Raw genomic sequence first — 26,281 nt, 5'->3', positions numbered from 1 at the left:
TGTTTGCTGCATCATTGATACACTGTACTGTTTAAGGAATAATGGCAAAGATAAAGCTTCATGTATAGAGATGAAATTTCCCTCCAGTGTTTCTCATCCACAGTTTACTGAAGCATGGATGTAGAATCCAGAGATACAAAGGATCTGTTGTTTATACCACACCCTCCACTTGTATACCTACTTCCATGTGCAAATTCTGTTATGGCTTAGCTTTTGTCTAAAATGGTACCTCCTTTCAATGTTGTATTATTCAAGACTCTAAAAAGAAGTGAGATAAAAGTTGAAAGCTGACTGAGATAGAGCTAGAGAAAACCACTCTCCTGTTATGACAAGATCCACCCATCTATTATCTATCTATCTATCTATCAAGTCTGTCTACATGTCATCTACCTATCATTTATCTACATAGCACCCGTCTATCTTTCATCTATTTATTCCTCCATTTGGCTGTCCCATAGATGACTGGAGAGTGTGTAGCATTTGTCAGAGACATTTTGTATAAGTGAAATGTCACTACTTAATATATGTACTTTTGAACTATAGTTCCAACTACCTGTATATTTGTATTTTTTGAAACTTGATTGTAAGTGAAAGTTTCTTTTCATAACTGTTGAAAATAACTGTAATGCTCCACACAGTGAACTGGAAAGATTTATAAGAGAAACCCGACCTTGGATGAGCTGTCTAAGAACTGTCACTTAAATTTCTTCTTTTGGATATGAACACTTATCTTAAGTTGCAACCTTGTAGTGGCAGTTTCTCATCAGGGCTGCCAGCCCACGAATAATGACACAGAGACTTCTTCTTCTTCTTCTTCTTCTTCTTCTTCTTCTTCTTCTTCTTCTTATTATTATTATTATTATTATTATTATTATTATTGTGGTAGTTTTGGGCGTTGTGTTTCCATTTAATCTCCTTCATAGAATTACATGTTTCCTAAAAAATTAAGTTTATTTCAGCCAAAGAAGTATCCAAATGTATATCTATCAGAGTTGGAAAAGAAACACTTCTTGTTTCACTGATTTTTTTTCCCCCTGAGACAGAGTTTCTTTGTCATGGAACTAGCTCTGTAGATTAGCCTGGCCTCAAACTCACAGAGCTCTTCCTGCCTCTGTCTTCAGAGTGCTGGGATTAAAGGTGTTTACCACCACCTGGCTATTTTCACAGATTCTGCAGCATTCTGTGTGGTGCTGGGTGTGGTCAAGAGTCTTTGCTTGTGCCTTTTCTGTTTCAGCCTGCAAAGTCTTCCCTGAGTAACTCACTGCTCCTGGACCATTGATGGGGTAGATGAAGATGAGGCAGGCACAGTGCTTGTTCCTTATGCTGAGGATGGAAAAGTACTCTATGTTGTCTCCTTGGAGTGGTCTCATCTTACACTTTTGTCATGGTGACAACACATCACAGCTGCTTTGGTTTCTATAGAAACAAATCTGTTTCCTAGGAGCTGGGAGGACTGGTCTTAAGATCCCTTTCCTATTGGTTCCCTATTTCAAGAAGGGAGAGGAAAACTTTTCTTCTGGTCTTCAGGGAAAGAGGGGGCAGAGTTAGCCTGTAGGATTCTAAGATGCCCTGGTTCCCTGGTTTCTTTTACAGCTTCCATGGGGTTCAGGAATGCTCCTCCCTCTTATATTCTCTGACTTGGTCCTGCACATGTGAGATACCTTTTGAGCCCCTCTTCAAAGGTGTATTTGCTGGCTGTCCAGACTATGAACTCACCCAATCCCTGTGTTCTGTAGGGAGTGGGGCTGAAAATCCCCAAGAAATTAGTTAAATCTGTTTGTCACTCCTATCTTGGAGGAGGTATAGCTGTTTCTTTGTATTCTCTCTCTCTCTCTCTCTCTCTCTCTCTCTCTCTGTGTGTGTGTGTGTGTGTGTGAGAGAGAGAGAGAGAGAGAGAGAGAGAGAGAGAGAGAGAGAGAGAGACTTCCACCATCTCTTTTGCCTGCTGCTCCTTTTTGACTGGGTCCAGTTGAGCGGAATGCTTGCCTCTGTGGGGCTGTAGGGAACTCTAGGCTGGATGTTTGTGATTTCAAAAGGTTGTGGCCTCAACTCTGTTCTTGCTTGAACAATCATCATGAGAGCTGTTGTCTACGTAACCATGCCATTTGTTTAGAATATTTAAAAAAAAAATGAGGCAACATTGCTCATTGTTATACAGGTCATCATCTCTTCACTCTCTTACTTTCTGTGTTGACTACTCAAGTGGTGACCTCAATGCATGTCAAGGACACCGGGAAAAGAAGGAAGTGGTAAGAGTAGCTGGAAAGGTTTCAGGGAAGAAAGATCCTTCCTCTCCCTGGTTATTTGCAGCTTCTTACCATAAAACCCTTTCATGATTATCACATGCCCCAACACATAGTTTGATAAGATAATAAATACCCTCCCCCCATTTTCTATTGCAAAAGTGTTGTATGATGATGCTAATTGTCAACTTGATAGATATTAGAATCCCTGAGGGGTACTGAGCTTCTGCTCATGCCTGTGGGATTGTCTTATTAAGTGGTGAAGGAAGACTCATTGTGATCATGAGCAGGACAGTTCCCTGAGCAGAGGATCCCAGACTATATTCAATGAAGAAAGTGACCTGAGCACTGGTTCCCATTTATCCATTGTCTGCCATTTGACTGTGGAGGCAGCGGGATCAACTGCTTCAAGCTCTTGCATCTTGACTTCCCTGCCCATTGTGGAATGTACCTTGTGAGCCAAGTTAAACCCTTTTTTAGAGAGTTGCTTTTACCAGAGTATTCTAACTCTTAGCCCATAATAAGTATGTTAAATGTGCAGGTACGACGTACCCATTTGTAAAGACCCCAGGATTTATACTGAATGTAACTTCTTGGTGTTCTCAACAATTCAAAAGATAGACTAGTTTTGGTCAAACTCCATTTTAACCCAAGGACACGGACTAAACATCATCACCATCACTATCTTCATCACCATCATCATTACCATCACTATCATCACCATCATCATCACTATTGGCATCAGAAATGTTTTTTTAATTTTATTTTATTCCATCTTAATTTACATACCAATCCCAGTTCCCTCTCCCTCATGTCCTACCATTCCTTCCACCATCCCCCCATTCACTCTTCAGGAAAGGTGAGGCCTCCAATGGGGAATCATCAAAGTCTGTCACATCATTTGGGGCAGGACCTAGGCCCTCCCCCATGTATCTAGGCTGAGGGAGTAACCCTCCATAGAGAATGATCTCCCAAAGCCCATTTGTGCACTAGGGATAAATACTGGTTCCACTGACAGCATCCCCATAGATTACCCAAGCCCTACAACTGACACCCATGTTCAGGGGACCTGTTTCGGTCCTATGCTGTTGTCAGTCTGGGGTCCGTGAGCTCCCACTTGCTCAAGTCAGCTGCTTCTGTGAGGTTCCCCAGCATGATCTTGACCCCTTTGCTAATTGCTCCTCCTCTCCTACAATTGAACTCCAGGAGTTTGACGAAGTGCTTAGCTGTGCATGTCTGCTTCTGCTTCCATCAGCTACTGGATGAAGGGTGTATGGTGGCATTTAAGGTAGTCATAAATCTCCTTATACGGGAAGGACATTTAAGGTAGCCTCTCTACTATTGCTTAGATCCTTAGTAGAGGTCATCCTTGTGGATTCCTTGAGATTTTTCTAGTGCTAGATTTCTCATTAAAACAGCTCACTCTATGAAGGTATCTCTTTCCTTGCTCTCCTTTTCTGTTCTTCCCCCAACTCGACCTTCCTGATCCCTCATATTCTCCTCCCCCTCCCTTTCTTCCATCCTTTAAATTATAGTATAGTAAGGTCGTCTTTGGCTTTTATCATTGACTTTTCTTGGTTTTATGCTTTAGCTAATCATCTTTTCTTACATTTTTTTCAAAGTATCTCACTTTCCTTTTCACTCCCACAATCCATCTCCCGGGAAGCATTCATCATTTCATTTATCAACTCAGAATGTTGTTCTAATGGCCTCATGGGGCTCTGTGTTTTCATCCCCTTTACAATGAGTATCTCCATGAGTCTGGTTTAGATGGCCCAATAAAAGGAACTGCTTAGAAGTCCTCAGTTCTCATTGTCTGACTCCAGCTGATCCTCACCATTCCCTTACTTATCTTCATTATAACTTGTGCAGTGGGGTCACCAGGACACCATCAGGCCCTGAGAACTGTCCTGTAAAGGCTATGCCTATGGCAGCTTGGCTCACTGGTGAACACACCCCAAAACTGGGCATATTCAGTGCTGCTGGCTCAGGAATGGGGGGTGGGCGATATTTTCACTTTCCAATGACCTAAGACTTATGTGAACTAGATGTGTAGCACCTTCAGCTTTCTGGAGAGTGTGAGGCTTGGGAAGCCACATCTGGGCCATATTCTCTGGAGTCCAGCATAGGGGTTCTCACTTGGACTCCAAGATGTTTCTAAAAGAAATTTGGCTATACTTGTAGTTACTTTAAAGGTGTTGAGAGCATTGTATCATGTACTATTTAATATTTTCTTTATGACAACCTACATAGCATTGTCCCTCTTATCTTGGACTAGGTCTCATTGGAATTCTGGCAAACTGTGAATTGTGTATCTTCTAGTGTGTTCACCTTTGATTTGGTTCCCCATACCACAGTTATTTTGAGGATTACTTATAGCTAATGTTTAGACTTGCATTAGTGTGGTGGTTTCATACTTAGCTTTAGCTGATTGTTTTCTATATTTTATCCATATCTGCTCTAATCTGTCCTGTCTTGACTTGTCCTGAATTTTTAGTGTCAACCTTGTAGAGTTAGGTAAAGCCTAAATTCACCTATAAACACATATAAGTAAATTGATATCTAACAAACTAAGTATTTGTGTGAAGAAACAGAACTTAAAGTTATTTCCCAGTGTTATAGTTTAAGAAAATGCATAAAGGAAAACTTCATTTTCCTGGGTATGGTGCCTTTCTTCCTGGTAGCTCAAATAATGACATAAAATATTTGAGGGAAACAAGATTTGAAAGAAAAAAAATGACTCATTTGACTTGACTTAAAGGCCAAGTTGATCAAACACTCAATGATCTAATCTCTTACACACACTGTCACTCTTTCATTTTGACACTGAGGACGAGGTTAGGCCCTAAAATTAAGGCGTATGTGAGGTCATGTTATAATAACATTCTCTGCACCATTTAATTACAGTTACTAGCTCTGTGTTGCATCATTGTGACTAGAATTAAGTTTTTATTTTACTATTTGTGTACATCTTTTTTATTGATTTATCCAAAAAGAATATTTATAATTCATATGAGTTCTCCTTTAACCCAAAGTAATTGCAGAAGAAGATTTTAAATCAATAAAGCATACATACGCAAAAATTTGGGAATTAACCAAAATTTCTGAGTTCTCTTAGAAAAGAGAAAAAGTTGTTACAGAGTGTTAGGTGCGTCAGAAACAGAAGAAATTACATTCTGCTTCTTCATAAACTCCACATGGTGCCAACAGAAACTGCTAGGCAAACTAGTGAAATGTGGGGATTTATTGGCAAAAAAGACATCTGAGATGTGGGCACAGAGCTTGCTAGTACAAGACGATTTCCATCCAAATGCCACTTAAATCTGACTACTCTATATTTGCGGTTGGTTGCAGAAAATGACTATAGCTGGGATCAAAGGTACAAACTTCCTGCTTAGTGTTTTGATTGACACACAATTGTAACATAGTGATATTGTGGTAAGAATCATAAGAAATGGGTGCTGAAGAGCTGGGGGTGGGGTGGAGGAGTGCTTGCTTGGTATGTGCAAGGTCCCATGTTTGATTCCCAACTTCCATAACAATAACAAGAAGGAAGCACACTCTGAGAAAATACATCCCTTATAACTACCCACCAGTATTTTGTCATGCATTTGACTGACACAATTGGATTACATGCATAGTATTGAATTAATTGTTTCATTAACAAATTCATTTGAATTAAAAAATATATAGTATGGATTGAGTTCATTAATGTGTAGCATCTATCTGTTCTCTCTCTCTGTGTGTGTGTGTGTATGTGTGTGTGTAAAACATAAACATATGAGGAATTATCTATGACCTGCATGAGTTTTTATGTGGGTTTTAATTGCCTTTTTCTCCCCCACAGTGTGTGGACAATATACGATGTAATGGTCTAATGACTATAGTCTTCGAAGAGAATTCCAAAGTTACTGTGCCACATATGATTAAGTAAGTGCAACAACCCTTCTCCTTCCATTTTAACCAAGATCAGATTGACACAGAATGAGAAACCTTGAATAGAATATTGTCAGTAGGATTCTGCCTCTTCTGAAGAGGGTCCATTTTGTCAGTCATGGAATAACTCACATTAAATTATAACTAACAATAACTGATATCAAAATGCCTTTTCAGATTCACAGCCTATTGGCAGATAGCATTGAGATCTGTGTTCATATGATTAACATATACCCTTACCCAGGACAAAAATCCTGCCAAGATGTTCAAGCTCAATATTAAAAAGTGCTCAAGGTCAGGGGGTGGATGAAGGTGTGGCTGGCTTATTTGGCATCATACCAGTGAGTATGAATCCTCTCCCTTAGATTTGGCTATAGAGCCAGGTTTAGGCATTGAACACACCTGACAGTCTTCAGCTGGCATGAATGTGGCACTGTCTGCTCATTGCATGTGCCTGGCTTTGCTCAGATGCCATTGGTTCGTGCTGCGATCTTGTCCATATTTCAACAGAGCAAATCTTGTAGTGTAAGTGGATCACTAGGAGGCTGTAGTTTAGAATTGGGAGCTCTATCAAGAGCTCCTAGTTATGCATGCTAGAATGCTCTGTATCAATGGTCTGTTGCTATTTCATTTTCAAAATCAGAAACTAGGGGAGAAATTGTTTCTTGTTCTCATTTTATTTCTGGTTATTTGTGTTCCACATTTTTTCCGTGTTTTAATTGTATGTGAATGGGTGTTTGCATGCATGTATGTCTGTGCACCATGTGCATGCAGTGCCCTGGGAGGCCACTAGATGGGGTCAGCTCCCCTGGGACTGGAGTTACAGATGGCTGTGAGCCACCATGTTGATGTTGGAAATTGAGCCCAGATCACAGTTCTTAACCACTGAGCAATCTCTTCAGTAGAAGAGTAGAATATCTTTTTAAAAAACAACTTGGTTATATGTTTTAAAGTTATTTGGAAATAAGAACATTTCTTTCATCTCTCCTGTATGGATATTTTCAGATCTGAGCTGCCATACTGAGACAAACTACAATGTTACCTATGGAAGGGTGGTCTTACACTTCAGAGGCATGTTAGCATGACTCCAGTGTATAAGAACAGTCATAGAACTTGCTGTTACATCACATAAAGACAGAGACTGCAATACTAGAAAAACATTAGCATAAAATTTGCAAATAGTATCATGTTTTAGTCAATTTTAAAATGTTTTGGGGAGAACTATGTTTAAAACTATGGCAAAGATTCTGTTTGCATTGAATTTCTTAGGTTTTTTTACTTAAAAATTTCTTTTTGAATTAATTAAAATATCTGAATACTCAACAAGTATAGAATATTAAGTCAGGTTTAAATTATGTTTTATTTTTGAATAGAATTTTCTTATTAATTTTTATGATAAAACTCTGATTTCACAAATAATACATATTTGAAAATCCATGTTGCTTTATAGTCATAATGGTAAGTCAGACATTGTAGGTAAGTTCAAAGCCCATGGAACCCAAGGCAACTGCATATCTACCGTGTGTTGACTTCCAAAGTTAATGGAAACCTCAGTTGTGAGTCTGACCCTCATGGCCAATGATGCATGCATTTACTGTTCCCTACCATGACAGTGTCCCTGTCCATTCTCATCAGCATAACCACTTTCATACAAACATTTCTGCCTTTGAATTCACAGAAGTGACACTTAAGGGGGCCTGCTGACCTGCCAGGGCTACCACGCAACACTTGGTATAGTCCTATGCCACAGAGAAGGGTGATGCCTTTATTTATCCCTGCAAGCTTGCCCAGCCTCTCTTAAACTAGAGGAAAACATATCTTAAGGGCTGTATTCTGCTTCCCTGTACACCTGTCTCCATGGCTACCTGTCACTGGAGAGGCAGGGGGTAAAAAATCAACATTTTTCAGAGTTAAAAGGAAAAATATCCTAACATAACCACATCTTGTTACTGCCATGACATCACTTCATAAGCACTTCCTTTTAAAACTCATCGATTATCATGGGTGATTTGGCTTTGATCTGTCAAGATTGCTTTTTACCTGTTTACCAAGGGGCTTCTATTGCAGTAGAGGTTTAAGTAACACACCGTGGCTGTCTTGAGAGTCTCTTGGCAAATCATGAAGAGCCTAGTCAGTATAATAAAAGAAAATTAAGTAATTTCATAATCTTTAATTTCTTTTCTTAAAATGAAAATATAATCACAAATTTGAAGGACAGTGGTGTAATTAGCTTAACTTAATCTCATGCTGGCTGCAACACATTTTCCTCTCCTAGTGTTTTATACAAACTAATTATAGTGAAAAAGATGCAAAGCTCAAAACTATTTAGGATGCAAAATAGTGACAGCTATTACATGAAACATCCCTTGAAATGGTATGTAGACTTTAATAGCATTTGACCTTGTCTTTCTTAGAAGACAGAGATTTTGATAAGAAAAAGTGTGAGAGCAGAAACGACTATTTTATTCAACTGTTCCAGACAGACTGATTAATTCATAAAAGTCACCCAAGTCATTTGGCAAATGAGAACTCAAGACCCAGAAATTGACTGTTGGTTGAGGATCATGTAGTAATTGGATGAAAGATCAGTGTTTTGTTTGTTTGTTTTTGAAATAAAACCTCCAAAGACATACTAGTATATTTCCAAAATCAATAATGTGAATGAAGTCAGCAGGCGACCTGCCGTTGGCCAAGTCCTCTGCAAAGGTAGGCTAGCCATTTCAAATGCTCTTCGATGCTACAAAGTGCTTTTCACCTAGGCTTGCACACTTCGTGCCAGAGCAAGCTAAGAGAGTTATTGATTCTTGCTTATCCCAAAGATAATAAGTGTATAATTTAAAATTCTCCAAAGCATTAAAAGACCTAAGCAGGAGCTCTCATAACAAAGCCAGTGGGTTCTTAGCAAGAAGTTGTCTCTCCAAAAGTCACAGGCTCTGCACATGTCCTTTAACAAACCAGTGAAAGCCAGGACTATTCTGATGTTTTCCTGAGGAGGACAAGAGCATTTGCAAGGAAGTGAAGGCTACAGGGGTGTCCAGTGTGGCCCTCCTAGAGAGGCTGCTAGTGAATGGCCTCTTGCAGAAGTTAGGGCAGCAGATGCAGGATGGTTTTATAGAAAGGTAGTCAGTACTAGATACTGCCCAGGGGAGTACTACCCAAATTATTTTTTTTTTTAAAGGATTCATTTCCTATAGTGCAGAATATTGAAAACAGGATGCAAACTTAGCATGCCAGTTTGCAAGCTAAATTGTGTCAAAACTTTAAGCCTATTAATAAGCTAGAAAGAATAAAATAAAACAATTATGCATTCAATTCAAGAAGTTAGGAAAAGGAAGAGAAAGTCCAGCATGATGGCAGAGTGGGTAAGGACATCTACAGCCCAGTGACCCCTGGGACCGGCATGATGGAATCTTTAGCCCAATGACCCGAGTTTGATCCTGGGATCCACATGGTGGAAGGAGAGAGCTCATTCCTACAGTTATCCTCTGACTTCCATGTGCATCTCCTCACATAAATAAATAAATATAAAAAAGTAAATAAATAAAAGGAAAAATAAAAAAGAATGTAAAGGAAAAGGAAAATTGTTAAAGGTGATGAGAAATTAAATATAGGAAAACATTGGAAGCGCATAATAAGTTAAAATGAAAGCAGTATAATGGAAAAATCAAAGAGCTCATTCTAAAAGGTAAAACAGTAAATTATATTTTGTATACTGCTGTTACATATTTATAATATAATGTATCCTAATATCTTACACAGCACTGGGGTTTGTCACCACTCTGTTTTAAACACACTTCTGACCTCTGCTTAAAGTACATGAGAAATGTTTTTTCCTTCTACTAAAAGAGACTTTGGTATCATCTTTCTAATAAAGCATGTTGAATTAGAGCAAGAAGGAATCCACACAGTAAAATCACCTGTCACTTCAACCTCCATAATTCGTCCTAGCCTCCTCAAATTAGAATGTCATGGTGGCACACAATGTTCCCAAACACATCTGTGGCATGTCATACCACCTGCACATTGCTTTGTCATCTGTGGAAAACACGGGAAGCCTCACATGAGTGTGCATTTACAGACACTGCAGCACTCAGGGCTGAGGCAGAAACTCCAGCCGCTTTGCTCACACGTTCCTGCTTTGCATGTAGGTCTGATGCCCGTCTTCATAAAGACGACACTGACATCTGTTTCAGTAAAACACTCAACTCCTGCAAAGTGCCCCAGATCCGGTACGCCAGCGTGGAGCGTCTCTTGGAGCGGCTGACAGACTTGCGGTTTCTGAGCATTGATTTCCTCAACACCTTCCTGCATACCTACCGAATTTTCACCACAGCCACCGTGGTGCTGGCGAAGCTCTCAGACATCTACAAGAGGCCTTTCACCTCCATCCCTGTCAGGTACTACAGTGGTGCTAATGTCAGTTTTACACTCATGCAGTCCATAAGCTATCACTATCAGTTCACCTTTGACCTCATTCCATCAGTGGGAGTGTTAAGTAAAAGGTCTCAGACTTCCCCAGGGAAGACATGGAAAGGCTTAAAGTCTCCAAGTGTCATTTGACTACTCTATGATTATTTGGAAGCTGGCTCTTTATTTTAACGATATCACCATCATGTATTATTGTTGTTGCTATTTATTATTATTAATTATTATTATGCTCTTAAGCATTCATGTGCCTCTGGATCATCTGAGAATGGGATGTTCTGTTGACTCAGTGGCTGTGGAACTGACCTAAGTTTGGCATGCTTAACAAGATTCCCCAAAGATGGTGTGCTACTGATCTTTAAAGACTTTACTACACCTTAGTGGGTAGGGATCAGAGGGCCTGGGCATTGTCTGTGTTCTCCTAGCAAGGACGTGTACACCTGTAGTAATTAGATTAAGGAAAATCCATCGGTGGAAGTGTGATGAAGTGTATTGCTGTATGATATCTGAGACACATCTTCCTTTGGCCACAAGCTGTTAACAGCCTTTGTTCTTTATTGTAGGTCATTAGAGTTATTTTTTGCTGCGAGCCCCAACAACAGAAGCGAACACATGGTGGATGGAAAATCCCCACATCTGTGTCGCAAGTTCTCCTCCCCACCTCCTCTGGCCGTGTCCAGAACATCCTCTCCAGTCAGGGCCAGGAAACTGTCTTTGACATCTTCTTTGAACGCAAGGATCGGAGCCTTGGACCTGACCACATCTTCATCTTCTAGCAGTCCCACCACACACAGTCCCACTGCGTCCCCACCACCTCACGCTGGTAAAGTACCACTGCATCTTAGCACAGGGCCCCTCTGCTCCAGAGCAAAGTGCAGGGGTTATAGGAGAGAATGCAGATGGACCCCACTGGGAACTGTGCAGCAGGCCCAAAGGAAGTATGCCAAGTGTCTTCTCCAGAACATTCCACACTTGCAACTGCCTGATTTCCTACCATCATTCCTTTGGAACTCTAGGCTCTCTCTCTCTCTCTCTCTCTCTCTCTCTCTCTCTCTCTCTCTCTCTCTCTCTCTCTCTCTCCTCTTCCTCTCTTCCTCACATACTTTTCTTACTTCTGCAGAGAAAGAGCACCCTGGCAGATTATTGCCCTCGAGCAGCTAGTTTCCCCCTTTCTCTATAGTCAAAGGCTGGTTGTAGTTAGTCATCAACAGAGGACATTAAGATCATATTACAGGAACGTTCTTGGATTTTGGTAAAGGCCAATTAGAAGAAGAGTCTACTATGATGTTTTGAATAAAAGATAAGCCTTGGAAACATATCTAAGCACTTGGGTTCACGCTTTCCTCCCTCTTCATTGTCTGCATGAAGGACCTGTCCCTGCTAACCTTTTCCTCCTGAGGGTGGCCTGACCTGGAAGCACTAAGTTAGTTGAAGAGCTTGGTCATGGTGGAGGGGCCATTTCAGGTCACACTAAAGGTATAGTGAGACAAATCAAAGCAGAAACAGTATTAATTTTCTACAATACAGCCAAATTTTGTTGATTTTATGCTAGGTTTTACTTTGTAACCCAGGCTGTTTTTCTCAAATTCATAGTAATCCTCCTGCCTTAAAGTTTCTAAGAGCTGGGCAGGGCGTTTGTGGTGCATGCACTCAGGAGGTGGAGGCAGGCTGATCTCTGTATCTCTGTGAGTGCAAGGCCAGCCTGGTCTACAGAGCTGACAGGCTCCAAAGCAATACAGAGAAACCGTGGTTTCTAAGAGCTGGGATTATGGGTGTGAGCCCACCATGTATGACTGCAAAATGACTTTTTGAGTATGAACTGTATCATACAGCTTCCAGCTTACCTTCTGCAATAGCATCCTGTTGCATATAGAATAAAGCACATTTCTCCTTCCAAGGCCTGCAGGTGCTACATGACTTGTTGCTGATTTACATGCTCTCCACATTCCCTCCTCTATTAGGGCCACCAGCACAATGATTCCCTTTTTTATGCCTTTAGACCTCCTTGGTTGTTCCTATGAGAGGACTCTGTAATGCCTTTACCTCTGCAAAATCTATGAGACCAGTGGCCTTGCATGGTATTCTTCCTGGTGTCTTCCATGTCTCGACCAGGAAGGAAGTGTGTATGAAATGCAGGGATGAGGAGACCCACCCAGGGAACTGTGTCCTCTAGTCCAATAGCTAACACTGACTGTCAACTTGATGGAGTCTAGAATCACGTCTGGAGATGCCTTTGATAGGTTTATGGGCTGGGTTGAATGAGATGGACCCCCACACTAACTGGGCAGCCCCACCCTGAGACTGGAGCTCCAGTTGGAATAAAAAGGAGGAAGTGAGCTGAGTGCCAGAATTCGCCTCTCTCTGTTTCCTGACTGTGAACACAAAGCAATGGACGACGGCACGTCCCTGCTATCACAACTTTCCTGCTGCCACGTAGCCTAGGACTGAGAGCTAAAGCAAAGCCTCCCTTCTTGGGTTGCTTTTGTGCAATAGGAAAGCAGCTAATGCAGCTGGTGCACTGTCTCGTCTTCCTTGCATTGTGCAGGGTGGAGCTCCAAGTTCAGACTCCAAGCTATTAAGTTTAAAACCCAATGTTATCATGAAGGATATAAGGCTAGTCTCACAGCCACATTAGCAAGGAGCATCCCCATTGTATGTAACCGACTTGCTTATTGATAATAACGTAAGAATCTGACAATAAATCACAGTACCCAGATTTCAAAGAGGGTCTCCAGATGGATACCCAGACCCTTGCTTTACTGCTTGCTTTAAGTGTGTATGTGCTGGTTCCCTCAGATCATTTAAATAGGCTTGCTGGGTGAAGTACTTAATGGAATTTTAGCTAAAGTGCTTGTCATCATCCAAAGTGGCATTTTTTTTAAAGAAATTCTTTAAATTGACAAGTAAGCAATTAAGAAGGAAAAAATGGGGGAATGTAATTAAAATATCACTGAAACAACAAGCTTGGCAAAATCACAATGAATTCTTGGAAATAATGAGGCAAGGACTATCTAACAGATGTAGCTCTAACCAGTACCCGTGTCTGATCACTTCCATAAAGGGAGTTACCCGGGCCACAGTGAACTGGGTAGTCCAGGAGGTTCCCAGGGCATGGTAGCGCCCCACCCCCCTTACCAGACTATAGTGAGTAGGAGGAGCAATCTGTATCCTCATACTCTTTGCAGTCCGGAGCACTTTAGGAGGAAGGATTTTGGTGTCAGCTCTTCATGGCTTCCAGAGCATCCTTTGGTTGATCTCAGGGCTGGGGTGAGGTCTGCTGCCCTATGTACAGTCAGGCCTCTTCTGGAGAGTAGGCACACAGCGAGTGCTCCAGTGGCTGGAGCAGTTGCATGGGGGAAATAGGGCAGTGCCCTACCCACCTGCTGTGTGGGTAGAACACATGCAACTCTAAGGGCAGGTGGCATGAGTGTGCAGACAAGAGCATGAGGCTGAAAACAGGGAGATTGTGCCTTGCTGAGCACAAGGGAATGTCTTTGATAGGAGCCAAGAGAGCCCCGTGACCTGGGGGCGGGGCACGTTCTGCATAATGAGACTGTACAGGTGTGGACGAGCCACTGGAGTGACTGTCCTTTCTGGGGCACAGCTGCTTATGAATACCCTTCCCCTGCTTTGACACCATGGGCCCCGTCAGCAGAACTTCCTAGTTTTCCTAGGAGGTCCAAACACTGAGGCGAATTAAAACAAAAGTCCTCCTAATGTCTTTTTTTTTTTTTTTTTCTTTCCTTCTTTCTGTTCTTTTTACTGCTGTGGTGATTTTTAAGTTAAGAAAGCTGAGCAATCCCAACAGGTCACTAGAACTTTTTCCTCTTGGACAGGAAACCCCAACTCTTGAACAATACCTTTCCCCTGCCCCCAGCTTCTGGCAAGAACTGTTCTAGGTTCTAGTTTCAGTTTCTGTGAGTCTATTGGAAGCGAAATTACACTGCTTTGGCTTTATGTGACTGACTTCCTTCACTTACCTTACTGGCCTAGGCTTCTATCATGTCATGTGAAAAGGATTTCCTTAATTTTTAAGGAAAATAATATTCCACTGTACGTCTATGACATTTTTTTTTTTTTACCATTTATCCCCCAGGTGATGTATGAGTGACTTCTATATTTTGACTACTGTGAATCATGCAATAAACATGAATGTAAATATCTCTACAAGATCCTGATCTTAGTTCTCCTGGAAAGCACATGCAAACACAAATACACACAAGAGCACACACATACATATACAAACAAGCACACACACATGAGCGTGCACACACACACACACACACACACACACACACACACACACACCACAAGTGGGCTTTCTGGGATAAACGTGATTTCCATTTTTAATTTTTGAAGGGATGTGCATGGTGAATGTAGACCTCATATTCCTAGGAGTACAAAAGAACCCCACCAGCACTTACTAGTTATTATTTTATTTTGAAATAGATAGCATTTAATGGATATGATGTAAGACGCTTCTTTTAAAAATAATTTTTAAATAATATTTTTTATTTAGAAGCAATTTTATTTTACATACCAATCCCCCCCGTTCCCTCTCCCGTCCTTCCATGCCCACCACCAGCTCCCTCAACTCACCCGCCACCCACTCTCCAAGGATAGTGAGGCCTTCCATGGGGAAATCATCAAAGTCTGTCACATCAATTGGGGGAGGCCTAGGCTCTTCTGCATGTATCAGTGCTGAAATAGTATCCCTCCATAGGGAATGGCTCCGGAAGCCCATTTGTGCACTAGGGATAAATACTGGTTCCCCTGTTAGAGGGCCCATAGACTGCCCAGGCACCCACAATCACAGGGCTTGTTTCAGTCCAATGCTTGTTCCCCCGCTTTACGACTGGAGTCCCTGTGGATCTCATTAGGTCAGGTCAGCTGTTTCTGTAGGTTTCTCCAGCATAGTCCTGACTGCTTTGCTCATCCCCCCTCCCTCTCAACAACTGGCTGTCAGGAGTATGGTTCAGTGCTTAGCTGTGGGTGCCTGCTTCTGCTTAAAAATAATTTTCAGAAACATTTTAATGTCCCTAATACCTACCAGCACAGATATGAATGTTTCCTTTAGTAGCAGAAAAGACCTCCTTCTTTCTCTTCTTTCTTTCTTTCTTTCTTTCTTTCTTTCCTCCTTTCTTTCTTTCTTTCTTTCTTTCTTTCTTTCTTTCTTTCTTTCTTTCTTTCTAAATGCACGCTCTCATTCCAGTGGCTCCCGCCACATTCATGCTGCTCCCTGTGATTGGATGAGCCATGTCACACTGACTATCCCTCCCTGTGATTGGATGAGCCATGTCACACTATCACTCTCTGTGATTGGATGAGCCATGTCACACTGACTATCACTCCCTGTGATTGGATGAGCCATGTCACACTGACTATCACTCCCTGGGATTGGATGACCTATATCAGCCTGTTGTGCTGAGAACACAGCACTTTGCTCACTATGTTCTGATATTCAAATTCGGTCCTGGAATGCACATCAATGGTCTAGGATGCTTGGGCCATTGTTTTGGCGTAGGGATACACAGCTTTTTTCCTTGGAACAGTATGCTTGAAGACAGATTTTAGGGTCTAATCTGTTTGGTGCTATTATAGCATCTGAAACTGTGTAATTCATAATCAACAAAAGTTTAATTTTCAGAGCTTCCAGAGGGCAAGAAGTCCAAGGAAGATCCCAGCATGAGATGAACATTTTCTTGCTGGTAGAATAACAGAAGGGTAGAAGGCCTTGCATGAGCAAGAGATAGGGCCAGAGGAAGGAAGCTGAATTCATCCTTCTATAAGGAACATACTCTCCAAATAGCATAATATTTTTTATGAGGGCATAGGTTTTGTAACCTAACCATTTCTCAGCACAGTTGGGCTAGGTATAAATCTTCTAACATGGGTTGGAAGATTCAAATAGAATGAAGAGATTTTGACAAATGAGAAACAGTAGATCAAGCTCCCAGGTGAAGCTCCTTGGCTGTTTCAAAGCCTTGCTATGTGGCAGCCTTGACTGTGCACATCCTGACACTGGTAGGCAGAGAGGACCAGGACGGAAGGTGCTTGTTCCCACTGTACAGAATTAGCAAAAGTGAAGGCCGAATGCCTCTTTCCTTCTGGGTTTGCCTCAAGCACATAGTTTAGAGTGTTTTTTAAGAGTTGGCTTCTCTGGGTGCTCAGAGTTTAGAAGAACTATTTTGCAGTTTCAGCTCCTTGTGTCCTCTCATTCTGGGTGATACAGAAAGTCCAGGTTACGTGGCTGAGGAGCCTGCCGAGTGAGGCAAGGCTCTACTCTAAAAATGCCAGTTCCTCTGTACCCAGGCTCCCCAGGCACAGCTGCCTGCTAACATAGACCCCTTAGCACTCTGTACCCTGAACCCCCCCCCCCCTGCCTTAGTCCTTCCATTAAGTACTTCTTTACATTTCTATTTCCTTCCCCCTTCGGTTGCTTTTAATTCCTTTTCATATGTTTATTTCCCACTTCATCCCTGAATGCATTAAGGTCAAACAGACTTGTGACCAGACACATCCAGATTAAAAATGAAATAGGTAAAGACATCAGGTTTGGGGGGGGGGCGAAAAGTTACACGGGGATGGGTTATACGGTCTGCTGTGTGGTCTTCTGAGCTCTGGGGTCTCTGACTCTGCTTCTGAGCTTCTTGTTTGACAGAATGAAGGCAGACACGAAGGCAGTTATGTGATCCCCATCCAAAACTGAGGACAACTTGTCTGATTTCACGGTGATTCTGTGGCATTTTTTGAATAGACAGGACCAATCAATTGTAGACTTAGTTTTTTAAAGTTTGCATTGGTATATGAGTAGCTTCGTAGATGTGCTAGAACACCGAGGCACCAGTCTGACAGTGGAGATGCATGCTTGTGCATGAGTGTGCACAAATGCATGTGATGTCTGTGTAAGTCAGGGTACTGCTGTTCCCTTTGCTGTCCGGTCTTAAAAAGTTCCAAATGGCAAGGAAACGAAAGACACGGATCTATCTTTAATTTGAAAGATGTTTGCATGTGCTTTGCATAACATTAAGAGTCAAAACAGCTGGCAAACTCTAGTGCCAAGAGTTGCTACATCTTTTGCTTTGCACTTCAAATCCAACCTCACACAATCTCACTGTATAACACCAGCTCTACCCATTTCAATAGGGGACATAGGTATCCCCTACTGCCACCCATAGTTTTAGAGTAACCTCAATGAAATCAGCCAGTGACCATCACCTAATTTCATTGTCACTACAATGATAATGCCAGTTGTGTAATATTTCAAGAAAATGTTAAATGACATGAAGAAAAAGAAGATAAATTAGAAAATATTTCTCCAAATAAACAAGGTGGTAATATTTTTAGAGATAAATAACTTAATCTTTCCACAACCTAGTCCCCAAATCTATTCTAGGCTCTTCTAATAGCCACTAGTGTTTTCCTGTCATTCTACTAGGCCATCCCTGCTTTTTCTCCCAGATGTTTTTTAAAAACAACACCAAGAAATTTCTCAGTGATGGGTGCTCAATGAAAACCAAGCCCATGGCAGGCAAAGGCAGGAACAAAGAGCCAGCGGTGGTCAGCGCAATTGCCATCCCTTACCTATCTGGTTCTTTCGGACCATGATTATGCAATTTAGCCACCCAAGTGTGCTTGAACAGCCCACAGCACCAGTGTCTGTTTCTGTCTTCTTAGCTTGAAAAGTGTCTCTCTGTAGGCTGAAAGTGTGCCTGATTTTAGCATTTGTTTTGAGCCCACATCTGCCCACGTGTCCTGTAGGCAAAGCTGTTTGCATAGCACTTGGTTGAAAGTGAGCAAGCCAAAGAAAGAGCTTCTCCAAAATGTGGCTTCGTCTGTAGGTGTCTGTTAGCTTGCACTGTTAGCTCATTCCTGCTCTTTCAGGACACCGAGGTCCTACCAAGTTCTCTCAGTTGGATTTTTGAAATAAAAATTAATGTATTGCTGATTAAAGTTTCCCTCCTATCCTCAAGTGAATGAGTGCGTGCTTGAATTGAACCAAGGAAATGCATTTGATATTCTCTCTGCCTTCCACAACAGATGCTTCCCATTACTGAACTTTGAAGGAGCTATTTAGAAAATAATAAAACTAACAGCTAAGCATCTTGCCAACTTTACTGTAATTATGTCATTCAAGAAAAGATTCAAACCACTTCCTTTCTCCAGTCCTATTGCATTTCAAAAGATCAAAATCGTGGCCGTATTTCTAAGAGAGTAAACAATATGCTAGTTTAAAAATAGCTTTACATGAAATCATTATGGATCTTAGAGTGTTTTTTGAGTAAAGCCTTGAGGAATGAAAAGGGAAGCAGCTTAGCTGATCAAGATAATATACAATTAGTAGAAATGGTACTGAAATTTAATCAATGGGACCTGATTAAAAAGTAAAGGAGGATCTGTTGAACATAAATGAATTTTTGGTTCTACTTTCCTTTGGAATAATACACATGTTATTGTTTTGCCTGCATAGGAAGTTGGAGGAAGGCATTTGGAAGCGCCATCCCCATAGTCCTGCTCAAGGCCCCAGAAAGAGTCTCATTCTTGGGATATCAGCTGTCACTGAGAGACTGGGGTCATCTTAAACTCTCTACAGTTGGCTGAAGAAATTTTCATCAGGACTATAGTTTAGAGGCAAAGCTTTCACAAAACCTGCCAAAAAAGACATTCTCTTGCTTACTAGCTCTAACTCAGAGCTAGCCAATACACCTTTTCAGGAAGAGAGAGGATTCCTCTATAGTTGTGTTGTCCAAAACTGTAGTTACTAGCCATGGGTGGCAACTAAGCCTTGACATGATGAGTGCTAGTAGGGAGTTATAATATGACTTGAATTTTAGCTTATATAAATTTGTCATCTGGCCATGTTTGGTTAGTGCTGCCATGTTGGGGAGTTTATCTCTAGATCCGAAAGAACCCCTCCCCACTTGGACTTCCCTAAGGGGCAACCTAGACAAAGAAGAAATCCTACTTTTGATTCCGATTATTTTCTAATCTAAAAAAGTTCATTTTTCTCTGTTCCAAAAAAAAGGCATTGTGGAAGGCAAGAGATGCATTGCACACTTCCTGTTCTCTTTAACCTCCCGTTGCACCGGACAGAGAGTCTGGACAAGGACAAACACAGTTTCAACAAGATCAGTAGACCTTAAGCCTTGCTTGTGATGACCCAGATTTAAGTTGTGCTCTTATTTCACAGGCAGCACTTTAGATGTGTAAGCCAACACGAAATGCTTACTATCAGTAAACAAATTTGCACTTCCCTGTATGTTATTGCCAAAGCACTCTCAAACTCACAGCCTGGGTAACATTCTTGTGTTTTCCAGCATCTGTCCTTGAGTCTGCACCAGCCGACCGAGCAGGAGACTCCACAGAGCTGTCACCTTGCAGGTCCCCTTCAACTCCCCGGCACCTTCGATATCGCCAGCCTGGAGGTAAGAGCTCAGACAGAGATTCAGAAATGGAAAAGTCATTTTGGGCTTCATGATCAAGATCAGTACATTGCTTAGTCTTAGTTATAATGACTAACCAGAAGCAGGTCGTGTTGCATGGGTCCAAGCAGTAGAAGAAATATCAAGAATTAGGAAGTCTATCTTCAGTCTGGCTAATATTGCCGAGTCTATTACTGTGATGTGTACTGTGAAGAAAACAGAATGAAATGTATGTCCTCGGGGATGACTAGTTGAGGGATCAGCTTCCTTACCCGAGTCCCAGTGTAACCTATATGAGCAGGCTTGGAGGAATCTTATTAGAAATTCTTATTTAGTAGAAAATAAGGTTCAGTATAATGGGACCCTACCATTATTATTAATGGTAGAACCTGATGTTTTTTCAATATACAGTTATAAAAATTATGGTATATGATTCTATAGTTTCAAAACACAAGAAATATCTGCTAATTGGAAGAGGAATTGCTCAAAAAGCAGATATATTTTATCTCCCCATTTTCTGTCCTTACTGCTCAAATAAATATACCGAAACCAATATTGCTTTGAAATGTCTCCTTCTCCCTGGCCCCTTCCCCCCACGCACCGTAGCTGAATATTTCAAGCCGGAGGAGAAAATTATGAAACCAGAGTCACTCCAAGTAAGCCTAGCAAAATGCAGAGGGCTCAGACTTCATCTAGGGCAAGTCAGCAAAAGACGAAAGCGCATGCCCCAGCCGCTCTATAGAAGCTGTCATTTTTCAGCCTTTGTGAGAGCAGCAAGAAGCGTATGGGGTAGACTGTGTCCAGACCTCAGTCCTTGGGGTCAGATTCCCGGCCAATTACCAATTACCTTGCCATTTGGGTGGTCATGACAAATGGAGGCAGCCTGCTAGGCTTTCCTATCTTGTCACATGACTACTGTGGAGTCAGATAAATCACTCCACTATTCCTAATGTCTTGGGAATGCAGGACCTGGAACTTCCCTTGGTAAGTGTCACAGTGGGCTTCCTTGGCTTCGTTGCCTCCTGGAGGAAAATGTGATAAGAGCCCATAGAAGACTGGCAAGAGTTTCATACGCGCAGCTTGTTACCATTAGAGCTTTGTTCTGTGGTTTATATTCCTTCCTATGTGTATTCACATTAAAATTTTAATTTATGGATTTATTATTTTCTATTATAAAGATGAGACTATAGGGAGTAACGTAGAACCTGGGATAAAATAGAGGCAAAAAACAGGAGAGAGCGCCACATAGTTTTCCTAGTGTCTAACCAATATTTCGCTTGTTTACTAACATACCGGGCACCTGACATCATGTTTAGGTACATTGTGAAACTTTTTGCTTCTTCTATCTATCCATTGATAACCTAGAAATTCATCTATCCATCTATCCTATATATGGTCTGCTGTCTATATACCAATCATTTATCTATCCACATTATTTATGAATCATCTAGTCACATATTTATTTATAGTATGCATATTAAAATTCAAAAGGAAGCCTTTCCGGTCAGAACCACAGCTCACTGTTTTCACTAAAAGTCTGAGAGATAGTAATGGCAATGATGCTGACAATGGCATTAGTCATGTGATTAGTACAGTGTGAGATGTGAAAGCAGCTGCAGGGGCTGCTTATTACATTCTTTCCGCCCAAAGAATTAAATGCTTTAAATTACATTCATTTATTTACTTGGGAGTGTGCATATATGTGCCATGACATGCATGTGATAATCCAAGGACAACCCACAGGAGACCTTGGGGATTGAACTCAAACTCAGATTACAGGCTCGGCAGCGAGCAGCTTTGAGAAAGTGTGTGTGAGTGTGTATATGGTGTGGTGTGTGTGTGTGGTGTGTGTGGTGTGGTGTATGAGTATGTGTGTGTGTGTTGTGGTGTTTGAGTGTGTGTGTGTGGTTTGTATGTTGTGTGGTGTGGTATGTGAGTGTCTGTGTGTGGTGTGTGTGTGGTGTGTGAGTGTGTGTGAGTGTGATATGGTGTGGTGTGTGAGTGTGTGTGTGTCTGTGGTGTTGTGTGTGAGTGTATGTGTGGTGTGTGTGTGTGTGGTGTGTGTGGTATGGTGGTGAGTGTGTGTGTGGTGTGTGAGTGTGTGCGTGTGTGTGGTGTGTGAGTGTGTGTGTGGTGTGTGGTGTGTGAGTGTGTGAGTGTGTGTGTGTGTGTGTGTGTGTGTGTGTGTGTGTGTGTGTACACCTATGCATGCATAAGTGGAAGTTAAAGGAGGATGCTGGATGTCTTTCTCTATCCTCCATCTTCTCTGTTGAGCTAGGGCTTCTCTTGAACCTGGAGCTCATATTTTGCTAGATTCGGAGGCTGAATAGTTCTAGGGCTCTGCCTGTCCCCACCTCTCAGTGCTGGGATCCCAGGTGTGTCTGCCAGGCTGGCTTCTGTGAGTGAGTTCAGGAGAGCTTAACTCAGCTCATTGTGCTAATGCAGCAGGCACTTTACTCACTGAGACAACTTCAGTCCTACATCCTTTCAGTTTTAAATCAGCTACACTTAGTTCATCCTTCCGTTAGGCCTTACACATGCTTAACCAGCATTCAGCCATCAACTGATAGAAAGTCTACTAAAAAAAAACATGATGTACAGTCTTCATAAGACTTCTTAAAATAGTTTTATGTTGAAATATAATTCGTATACCTCAAAAATTTTCCTTTTTTTTTAAAGTATGAAGTTCACTGGATTTTACATACTTAAAAAGTCAGGCAGCCATAACCACAGTTTAATTTTAGAACATTTCCAATACCCTAGAAGAAATGCTATAGTCATCAACAAACTCTCCCATCCCTATCCCCTTCCACTGTAACCACTATTTCTGATCTCTATGTTTGGATTCACCCCTTATAGACATTTACACAAAGATTCACTCAGCTGGGACCATTATAGTTGGCTTTTTCACCCAGCACAGTGCTTCCCGAACTCATCCATTTTATAGTATGTGTCAGAACCTCATTCCTTTCTATGGTGGAGTAATACTATCTTTCTAAAATCTATTGAACATTTGATTGTTTCTAGTTTCTAGCTACAGTGAAGCTGCTTCTGTGAATATTCATGTACAAATTTTTGCATGGAGACATGCTTTTGTTTGTTGCATGCCTGGAATGGCATCGTTGGTGTATATTCTCATTATTTGCCTATTAACTGGGATATCATGGGGCCTTTGGACCAGCCCTTCACCCAAGTCAGGTATTAAGATGAGGATATTCGTGATAGAATATTATCTGTGTGCCTCACCATTGCAACTCCTTTTTCTTTAAATAACCAGGACAGGCAACTGACAGCACCCACTGTTCTGTTTCTCCTGCTTCTGCATTCGCGATTGCCACGGCCGCAGCAGGACATGGGAGTCCCCCAGGTGAGTCCACTGGCGGAGTCCACTGAGCCTGTGGCCCTTGACTGCCAGGGACCGGATGACTGGGAGTTGGAAATCTGGGCTTTTTGCAATACTGGGGAATGAATCTAGAGGACATTATATTAAATAAAATAAGTCAGATACAAAAAGATAACCACTGCCGGGCATTGGTGCCGCACACCTTTAATCCCAGCACTCGGGTGGCAGAGGCAGGCGGATTTCTGTGAGTTCCAGGCCAGCCTGGCCAACAGAGCGAGTTCCAGGACAGGCTCCAAAACAATACAGAGAAACCCTGTCTTGAACAAAAAAGATAACCACTGATTTTAAAACGGTTGAACTCATGGAGTCAGAAAAGCGTGGACAGCATTAGGGATAAGGGTAAAACATGAGGAGAATAAGGAGTCACTGGTTACAAAGGTTCAGCTACATAAGGTGATAAGTTCTGGAAGCTACTGTGCAGTCTGGTGGCAATAGTTAATAATAATATCAATAGTAATAATAATAATAATAAATTAATACTTGAAAATCTTGAGAGCATTTCTAAATGTTATTATCTCAAAAAGTGAATGACAGATATAACAAATAGCTTGGTTTAATCATTTCATTATATACATACATACATACATACATACATACATACATACATACATGAATACATACATACACACAGAGACACATAACATTTAAATGCATCATGTCATGCCTAAAGACATCAGTTAAAACAAGTAGCTAAAAGTAAAAGTACTTGGTACACTAAAACTAAGTACTATCCGGTGAGTCTCACAGGATGGTCTTTGGGTCAAGCTTCTGAAGAACTCTATGTCTGAGAAGGATGTGCCACAATCTCAGTGTCATTTTACACTGTTCTTCAGCCTTTGTGCTCCGTGGCTAAGACAGGTCCCCGCTCCCTGAGTCAGAAGCATGTGCTAGATGGAGAGAGACCTGCAGAGTGGGAAGCCTCAAGCTACCTGGCATCTCATTTGCATTTGCTCCATGATTCCTTCTGAATGGCTGCCAGGTAGTTTTCAGGGCTAACAACAACAACAACAATAATAATAAAAATAAATTCATAGTGCTTTAATGGGTGAAAATTGTGTTATTACCTGTCTTTCCCCCAAAGACAGAGGACATGATGTTGCAATCAATATGTAATTGATTTAAGGAGACCCATTGTCTTGTCTTTGGGTTAATCCTTTTTTGTCATACTCTTTTTCAATATTTTTTTTCTTCTCTCATGTATAGCATCCAGGCCACAGTTTTTTCCCCTTCCCTTCCATCATTCTTTGCCCCCCCCCACTTTCTCTTCCCCAGATCCACCTACTGCTACCTCCCTCTCAGAAAATAGTAGCCCCCCCCCCAGGGTCATCTACCCTACATAGCATAACAAGCTACAGGGCAACCCAGTAGGAGGAGAAGGATCCTACAAGCAGGCAAAAGAGTCCGAGAGAGCCCCAGCTCCCAGTGTACTCAGCCATGACATATATTCAGGGGACCTTGGTCAGTCCCCTTCAGGTTCCCTGATTTCTGCAAGTCCCCATGAGTCCTGCTCAGTTGCTTCTTTGGGCCATGACCTCATGGCATCCCTAACCCCTATAGTTTCTCTGAACATTTCTCCCACTCCTTTGTAGAACCCTCTGATTTCTGCTAAATGTTTGGCTATGAGATTCTACATCTGTTCAAATTAGTTGCTGATGAAGTCTCCCTGGTCTTTTGGATGAGGATTCTGCTAGGCTCTGGTCCCAGAACACCCTGTAGGCAGGGCAAACTGTAGGTTTAAGGTTTTATGGCTGAATTGGTGTCCCAATCTCTCCACTTAAAGCCTTTGCCTGGTTACAGAAAATGGGCAGTTCAGTCTCCAAGTCCTCCATTACTAGGAATCTTTGCTAGGGTGGTCCTTATAGATTTCAAGGAGTTTCTATTGCACCAGGGTTCCATTTCACCTCAAAAGACCCCCCAATTCCAGTCATTTCTCCCAGTAATTTCTCCCTTTATTCCCCCACCTTCCTGTTCCTACCCCTATTTACTCCCAGTCCACCTGAGAAGTATTTCTATTTCCCCTTCCCAGAGAGATCATTGCATCCCCTCTTAAGACCTCCTTGTTACTTGTCCTCTCTGGGTCTGTGGCTCTTAGCATCATCATCTTTTACTTTACAGCTAATATCCACTTTTAAGTGAGTACATATCATGTTTGTCTTTCTGAACCTGGGTTAATCATTCAGGGTGATTTTTTCCCCCTGGTTCCAACAAGTTGCCTGCAATTTTCAGTGTCATTGTTTTTAATAGTCAAGAGTAACACTCTATTGTGAAAATGTATCACATTTTCATTATCCATTCTGAAGTTTAGGGACATCTAGGTTGTTTCCTAGGTTCTGAATATTATGAATAAAGCTTTTATGAACATAGTTGAGTAAGTGTCCTTGTGGTAGGATGAAGCATCCTTTGGGTATCTGCCTAGTTGTGATATAGCTGGGTGTGATATAGATGGATTCCCAATTTTCTGAGAAACCACCATATTGATTTCTAAAGTAGCTATAAAAGTTTGCGCTTCTACCAGCAATGGAGGAGTGTTCCTCTTACTCCACATCCTCTCCAACCTAAACTGTCATTAGTGTTTTTGATCTTAACCATTCTGACAGGTATAAGATGGTATCTCAGAGTTGTTTTGATTTGCATTTCCCTGATGGCTAAGGATGTTGAAGATGTTGCAGACATTTAAGTGTTTCTCGGCCATTTGTGATTCCTCTGTTGAGGATTCTCTGTTTAGATCTGTACCCCATGTTTAAATTGGATTATTTAGCGTTTTGGTGTCTAGTTTCTTGAGTTCTACATTTGAGTTTATACATTTTGGATAATAGCCCTCTGTCAGGTGTGGGGTTAGTGAAAATCTTTCT

The 26,281-nt window shown here is 41.6% G+C and overlaps 1 protein-coding gene across 1 annotated transcript in view; it reads left to right on the top strand.

Moving 5' to 3' along the window:
- Rasgrf2 (Ras protein specific guanine nucleotide releasing factor 2) overlaps window positions 1–26,281 on the top strand; it is a 200,098-nt gene that overhangs the window by 102,186 nt on the left and 71,631 nt on the right. The window contains exons 13-17 of the mRNA XM_051182963.1: window positions 6,091–6,173; window positions 10,328–10,576; window positions 11,168–11,427; window positions 19,922–20,029; window positions 23,304–23,393. Coding sequence (XP_051038920.1) covers window positions 6,091–6,173; window positions 10,328–10,576; window positions 11,168–11,427; window positions 19,922–20,029; window positions 23,304–23,393 — 790 coding nt within the window. The remainder of the gene's footprint in view (window positions 1–6,090; window positions 6,174–10,327; window positions 10,577–11,167; window positions 11,428–19,921; window positions 20,030–23,303; window positions 23,394–26,281) is intronic.

Source organism: Phodopus roborovskii, unplaced genomic scaffold (genome assembly GCF_943737965.1).
Source record: "Phodopus roborovskii unplaced genomic scaffold, PHOROB, whole genome shotgun sequence".
NCBI lineage: Eukaryota > Metazoa > Chordata > Mammalia > Rodentia > Cricetidae > Phodopus > Phodopus roborovskii.
The sequence above is the reverse complement of the archived record's forward strand: the minus strand, read 5'-3'. Positions and strand labels throughout refer to the sequence as shown.